The following is a 7,652-nucleotide window of genomic DNA, read 5'->3' as shown; positions in this document are numbered from 1 at the left end:
CCATTTGCCGTAGCTCAGTTTAACATCTTGCAAAAGAAGACATCTACTAGAAACTATTAGGGTCTGTTTGATATGGGTGTAAAATAAGGATGAAATTTATTTTTTATTCAAATTCTAAGAAATTTCATCAAATAGGTTTTATTTTTCATGAAATTCGAATTCTATTTTAATTTAAAAAGTGGAGATTTTTTTTAAAATCAAGAAATTGGAATTCCTAGGGGATGAGGCGAGAATTGGAATTCCATAGAATTAGAATTCCACCCTACTTTTCAACCTCCAATCAAACGCATCCTTGGAGTCACAGTCACGTCATTTTTTTTAAAAAAAAACATTGAAGAATATTTGTTGAAAATAGGATGAATTCCAGTGGCACGCGGTAATGGTGGCCAACCAACCATGATTTGTCCCCAGCAAGAATTGCTGGGATATTGCATTCATTCTAAAACCCCACTCCACCACTCACACTTTAAACCAGACATCAGTCATTCTCTGCGCCCACCATTCCCCAGTCCCCCCCCTCCCTTTTTTTTTTATCTATCTTATTTTTCCCTTTCCAGCTGCGCTAGGAGGAAAATCTCAAGTTCGGATGTGGTCTCTGCTTTCAACACACACAAGCATAGATGGCAGCCTTTCTAAGCAATCTCACCTTCACTATATATATATATATATATATTCACCGCCTAATTGCTGCCATTTCTCATCAAATTCAATTGTATTCAATCATCCCCTTTTCATGCTTCTAACACCAAATTCAACTCACATTCATTGCCAATCTCAGTCAGACCATATATAGATATATATGGTCATACACTCGGGGAAGAAATGATTGAAGGTCAATAATTTACTTAATAAAATTATAGGACGTATAATTGTTGCAGTACATTGATAGCTATAATCTTTAATTAATTTGAAAGCAGAGATAAGTTGTTGGGTGGTGGGAATCTATTCTGTGAAGGCAACTATAGCTTTAGGAAAGGAGCATGGTTCCACTGAACAATTTTGCCTTTTGCATGCCCTTTTGTGCAGAGAGAGAGGAGGGGGAAAGTGGGTATTTGTGAAAAGAAGAGAAGAAATAAAGAAATGAATGGCAACCACAGATAGAGAGAGCCTCTGCAAGTGGGAAAGCACCAATACCCACAAGCCACAATCCTCAGCCCACAGTCTCCACCCCCTGCACTTGACTGAAAGGTCCCATGCCTTCTTGCTCACTCTAACTTAGTGCCGACCCACATGCCTAACCCAACAACTACTAGTCAATATATATATATATATATATATGGAGAGACAGAGAGAGAAATTCAATCAACTTTCTTGTGCATACATACATTACAATTTTCTGCGCACAGATGGATGGTTTCTTTGGCATTTTTACATACAAGAAAACATAAATAATTAAACTTTCTAGTTAAGTATATGTACATCTTTTATTTTTTAATTACTTTACTTATAATTATACCTGTTAGGCATACTAGAAATTAATTAGGATGAGGTTTCAACTTTCAAGCCTAAAAGAGAATGAGAATTATCAAGCTTAGTAAGTATATAGGACCAAACTTTCTAGTTATTTTCAAAAGAGGAGCCATGGCATCGTGAACTTGTACCAATGATGGTTATTTGACCCTTATTAGACAAAAAGATAAGATCAAATTTGATTGGAATGATGGCTAAGTAAAGGGTTAATTACAAGAAATCCGTTAAATTTGTATGGATAAAGCAGAGATTAATGGAGTTGATGTGATTGGGATAGCGGTGCCGGTGGGATATCCCTATGATGTTTCCTCTTTTGATTATTATAATAGTATATATCAAAAGAGAAATTTTTTAATTTCTATAATTATTTTTTAGCATTTTTTATGCTAGAAAAATCCAATTGTGGTTTGCCTATTCATTCTTTAGCATTTTATTGACTTCCAAAATCTAGAGTAGAGCTGATCCTAGCTCTAATTTCTTATTTTTAACATTTTTTTGTATTTAATATTTGGCTAAGCTTCATTCAAACTATAATTTTTATAACAAGACATTGAAAAATCAATAAAATTTCATACTTTTAGAGAGATGTTTGTGTTTTCTCTTGTGAATTTAATAAGTTTTATTCTGTCTTAAAAAATATGTGCTTTGTCGAGCACACATCTCACTTAATAAGATCATAGTGTTGCATGAGACTAACTTTTCAAGTTAATATTTGAACTCTCAAAATCAAGTGTTGTTGTCTTCAATAATTTTTAAAAAGAGTTTTCTTCAATATCTTAAACGAAAAATGTATTAACCCCACGAATTAAAAGAAATACACCATCATATTATTTTTAAGTTAAAATTAATTAAATTGTCTCAAAATTCATAATTTGAGACACCTAATTCTTGGGTAGTTTTGTTTTTGATGAGAATCTTTTTAACATTATTTTTCTACTAAAAAAATATGATGTTCTTTAAGTTTTGAAATTAGAAATACAAATATAGTGTTTAAAAATTCATTTATTAAGAAAAAAATAAGAAAATTCAAAGAATTGTGTGTTTGAAAATTCAATCAGGAGTCATATTTATTGAGGAAAAAGAATAAGAAAATTCAATTAATAATTTAATTATTTAGAAATTATTTTACTTTCACAATTTAAAGATAAATTGGAGACTAATTCGCTTTAAGTGATTTAAAAATAAATTGAATTTTACTTATGTAATGATTGGCTTTTGTATTTCTTTAGTGATAAATTGAAATTTTGCTTTGGTTTAGGAACTAAATAGAGTTAGTGGTTATATTCTTCACTTTTTTTTATATATATTTTCTTATAATTAATTAGTGCTACTTTCCTTTATTTAAGGGAAAGTTTAATATTTATATTTTTAATTGATTTATAATTATATATAATTGTTTAATATTTTTCCTTTTCAGTTTTATGAGGATTATAATGGGCTGGCCTTAATAAAGTATAGTATTAAATCCACAACATCTCCTTGTTTATCACAAAATTTGTACTATTTTTTCTAACTAGGTTGTAAAAAGACAAACCTAAGGGCAAACAAGAACCTCGCAAGATGCAGGCCACAATATTTTTGGTTTTGGGTAGCAGAGCCAAGTGCACATGGGGCACGATGCCTCTCCAAACATAGTTTAATCTGACCTCTTATCTAATCATAAGGATCACCAAATTAATTTATGCTAAAAGTCAAGATTTTAATGCACTTAGCAGAGAAAAAAAGGACATGATGATGGAGGACCATCCCATCACGCCATCAGTGTTGTTTGTTGGATTTCAATTTTCAAATGGTATGTATTGCCGTTATTTGTAATAAGTGAAATATATATGTGGTTGACAAATTAATAGAATGAATGAAGTGTGGAATGGACAGTCAAAACTGAAAACTGGGAATCAAAGTGATGGAATGTTTCTTTTGTTTAGCCCTAAGTTGGAATCCGCAAGTCAGAACAGGTCCAATCAATCTCTATGTGCCAGTGACAGTGAGCTTGCCAGTGTCTTCCCCTCTTCCCCGTGTTTTTCAGTTTTTTGAAACAGTAAACACTAAACAAACAAAAGAAGGCACTTCCTTTTACCATGTTTTTATTGGTAGGGTTGGGTTGAGAAGGAATCATTTTTCTATACATATTTATTTTTGTTTTGTAAAGAGATTATTTTCATAAGTTAATCTTGTGATTGTTAAATCACAAATAAATAATTTTACCATTAATAACAAATTCAAAGAAAGAAAAAAGAAAAATTAATATTAGATCCTTTTGACCACAGGCTACCAGTTATGTGTGAAACCTTTGAAAAATCCCACTTACAAACAAGAGCCTATTTTATAAGCCCATTGCCTTAAGGGTCTGACACAGAACATAAAACCAAGGCACCAGAATCTGTACTAGAGAGAGAGAGAGAGAGAGAGAGAGAGCTTGGGTAATTGGGGCAGACGAGGAGTTTGTTTTTAGCAGTGTCTTTTTAGACTGGAAATGGTGAGGTAGTGAAATGGTTGTCTGAGTTTGAATGGTTTGTTCTGTTTTGTATTTGTATGGATTTGTTGAGAGATGCAGTGCTCCCATGGACAAAAACCAGGAATAAAACATCTTGTTGTGTTGCTCATCACAGTAGAAGAGGACAACCCCAATACTTACAAACACAAACCATACAAACAAAAATGGCTTCTTCTTCTTCTTCTTCTTCTTCTTCTTCTACATCTTATCAAATCCCTCCAATCATTTCCGCGTTTGTTGCTTTCCTTCTCCTCGTTTCTTCTCTTACCCCTGCCTTGTCGCTTCGCATTGTGTCGGATTCCGGCCACCGCCAACCGGCCAACCACACTTTCCGGCCACACAAGGAGTTGCTTAAGTTGAAGAGAGTAAGAGCTTTTCTAAGGAAGATCAACAAGCCTGCAGTCAAGACAATTCAGGCATTTTTCTCACTTTCTTTCCTAGCATTTTCTTTGTGAAGTTGATGATATTTTGTTTTCCAAAGAACTTGCACAAGTTTTGAAGATCTGGGTTGCTGCTAATAATTTTTCAATTTCTTAATAACGTTTCAGAGTCCTGATGGAGATGTTATAGATTGTGTTTTATCTCACCTTCAGCCAGCTTTTGATCATCCTCAGCTGAAAGGACAGAAGCAAGTGGTACCTTACTACCTTAGATCATCACATTCTATCTGTTTGTTTCTAGGGAAAACATTGAATACGTAGAAGGGATACTTATATTAGAACTAAAAAGACTTGATTTAATTTTGTTTCGCAGGAAGCACCAGAGAGGCCAAAAGGCAACGGCTCCACAGATGCACCGGCAGTGAGCTTTCAGTTGTGGACAGATTCCGGCGAATCGTGCCCAGAAGGAACAATTCCAGTCAGAAGAACTACAGAAGCAGATGTTCTACGAGCCAACTCTGTCCGAAGATTTGGAAGAAAATTACGGAGAGGTGTAAGGCATGACACCATGAGCAGTGACCATGAGGTTAGTGTATGAAAACAGAAATGCAGAGAAAACCAACCAACCTTTTCTTCTTTTAGTGTCTGTCATTAGAACTAACTCTCCAGGAAACCGGTGAATTGAGTGAAAACAAAATCCAAACATCAATTATCAATAGAGGAAATTAAGAAGCATTTTCCAAGAATGGTTTCTCAATTTCTTTTGCCCTTTCATTCTCCATTGGAGAGGGGGGACCGACACCCATCAGTCCCTTCTTTTCTCCTCTCCAACAAGTCAACAACTCTCTATACATGAACAAGGATAAGGATGGCCTCACTTTCCTTCATTTTCTCGGTATTCAAACAGTGTACTAAGAGAAAATCAGCAAGGACAAGAAATCTGATATTTCAAGAAGCAAATTGATTTATACTAAAGTACTCAAGCCATACAACAGCCCATCAAGAACATGCTCTTTAACTTTTTTCTTTCCTTGTTTTGCAAAGTAAGAAGATGTTCTAACTGGGGGGGAGGGGATGAAGAAGCGCTGATTAAATTTATATAGTGTCAGTTCGTTCTTGGATGTGTTAGTGAAAGTGAATCAATACAGCATGCAGTTGCATTTGTGAATGGAGATCAGTACTATGGGGCAAAAGCCAACATAAATGTATGGGCACCAAGGGTGACCGACCAGTTTGAATTCAGCCTGTCACAATTATGGGTTATCTCTGGCTCCTTTGGCAACGATCTCAACACCATCGAAGCCGGTTGGCAGGCGAGTCTATATATATTTTCTTTACCATTAACGATTTAACATTGTTACTCTTTTATATTTGTATTGATTTATTTTGCTAATAAACACTTTCTTCAGGTTAGCCCAGAATTATACGGGGACAGCTACCCCAGGTTCTTCACTTATTGGACAGTAAGTATTTCCTAAACATTTCCTCACCTCTTAGTTATTGTAGGTGAGGTTAGAGAGATGGTCCATTTTGTACAAAACCATCCATCCGTTTATTTTTCTTAAAAAAATTATTTTCACAACTTCAATTCTAAATGTTTAATCATAAATGAACAACTTTATCTTTGTTACCACAGCTCTCACCCTTATCATAGGTTCTATTTATTCACTAGAAAGAGTAAAGCTGAGTCCTAATATAATCTCTCTGCAAATGCAGACTGATGCATACCAAGCCACTGGATGCTACAACTTACTGTGCTCGGGATTCGTCCAAACCAACAATAAGATTGCTATCGGAGCAGCCATTTCTCCAAGGTCTTCTTACAATGGCAGACAATTTGATATTGGCATCACTGTTTGGAAGGTCAGTTTGCTGTCGGAGTTGAAGTTTAGTGATAAATATGAGTGCTAGTAAGTCTCAAGATTTTGAATTTGTCTTGTAACCTTCAATTTTTTTTCATTAACCTTCAAGTGGTATAATCTTTCTTTAAAAAAAAATATTAAAAACTGGATGTAGATGAAAACTTCCAACCACTAGGAACCGCTTTCAACTGAACCGATGTTTTTACAAAAAAAAAGGTTAATCTTTGAAGATATTTATACAGTTATGTGGTAACATCAGATTTTGCAGTTTCCGTTAAAACATTGGCCAAGTCAAGATACAGTCGGCTTTGAAGTGAAGATTCTTACCAAATATTATATTCTTTACTAAATAATAAATTGGAAGATTCCTTCTGTTCCTTGACGCGGTCTACTTTTCTCAATTAAACTATGTTTCTTTGCTCGACTCTGCCGCACTCTCCAGTGTCCCTTCTTTCTGCATGTTGCTATTTCTCATACTTTTACTGTTTCCTATATCTGTCAACTATCTTTTTCATAAATACCCTTTTCACTTTCTTGCCAGGAAAAAAGAAATAATAAATAGTAAAAACTGTCTAACCAAATACTGTGCATTTACCCTAAAAACACTTTGTGCAAGAGTGTTGGTGTTTTTTAGCCTGTAAAAAGATTGTTTTTATAATTCGAGAGATTGACCAAGAGTATATCAGATTTGGAACTGCTAAGGAGAAAATTCTTCGCCCAATATTATAGACTAAAGTGCAGATAATTAATTTTGTTCATTTTTGGTACAAGGTAGGATCCTAAGCATGGACACTGGTGGCTGGAATTCGGGTCGGGTCTACTAGTTGGGTACTGGCCATCATTCTTGTTCAGCCACCTGAGAAACCATGCAAGCATGGTACAGTTTGGAGGAGAAATAGTGAACATAAGATCACTGGGATCTCACACATCAACTCAAATGGGTAGTGGCTACTTTGCCGATCAAGGCTTTGGCAAAGCTTCCTACTTCAGAAATTTGCAAGTGGTTGATTGGGACAATAACCTCGTTCCCCTATCAAATCTTCATCTTCTGGCTGATCATCCCAGCTGTTATAACATTAGAGCAGGCAGAAACAATGTTTGGGGAGACTACTTCTATTATGGAGGTCCTGGAAGAAATGCTAGATGTCCTTAAACAAATTGGTACAGGGTATAGAATGATCCTTTTTCCTATTTTTTTTTTTCTTTTTTCCCTTCAGGTTTTCATCCTGGGTGATTCTTTTTCTTTAAGATTTCTTGCTTGAAAATATCTCCTTTTCCTCTTTATTTGCTAACAAGCAACTTATTATTTTCCCATTGAGGTTTGGGACTTATGATATATATAAATTGGGGAAATAAAAATCTCTCACACACACACACACATATATATATATAACACTTGGTTTGGGAAGTATTCTCTGCTGCCTTTTCCTTTTACCATTGTTTTGG

The 7,652-nt window shown here is 34.8% G+C and overlaps 1 protein-coding gene across 1 annotated transcript; it reads left to right on the top strand.

The window, feature by feature from the left end:
• The first annotated feature begins 3,811 nt into the window (after positions 1–3,811).
• LOC127794950 (uncharacterized) lies at positions 3,812–7,490 on the top strand. Its single transcript, XM_052326284.1, has 7 exons — positions 3,812–4,380; positions 4,513–4,599; positions 4,718–4,930; positions 5,493–5,657; positions 5,754–5,807; positions 6,061–6,207; positions 6,982–7,490. Exons 1-7 carry the CDS (start codon positions 4,003–4,005, stop codon positions 7,357–7,359), a joined length of 1,422 nt encoding a protein of 473 aa, XP_052182244.1. The 5' UTR covers positions 3,812–4,002; the 3' UTR covers positions 7,360–7,490.
• Positions 7,491–7,652: the final 162 nt, after the last annotated feature.

This window comes from Diospyros lotus, chromosome 2, assembly GCF_014633365.1.
Source record: "Diospyros lotus cultivar Yz01 chromosome 2, ASM1463336v1, whole genome shotgun sequence".
Classification (NCBI taxonomy): domain Eukaryota; kingdom Viridiplantae; phylum Streptophyta; class Magnoliopsida; order Ericales; family Ebenaceae; genus Diospyros; species Diospyros lotus.
Note: the sequence above shows the minus strand (reverse complement) of the source record. Positions and strands in the feature narration are given on the sequence as shown.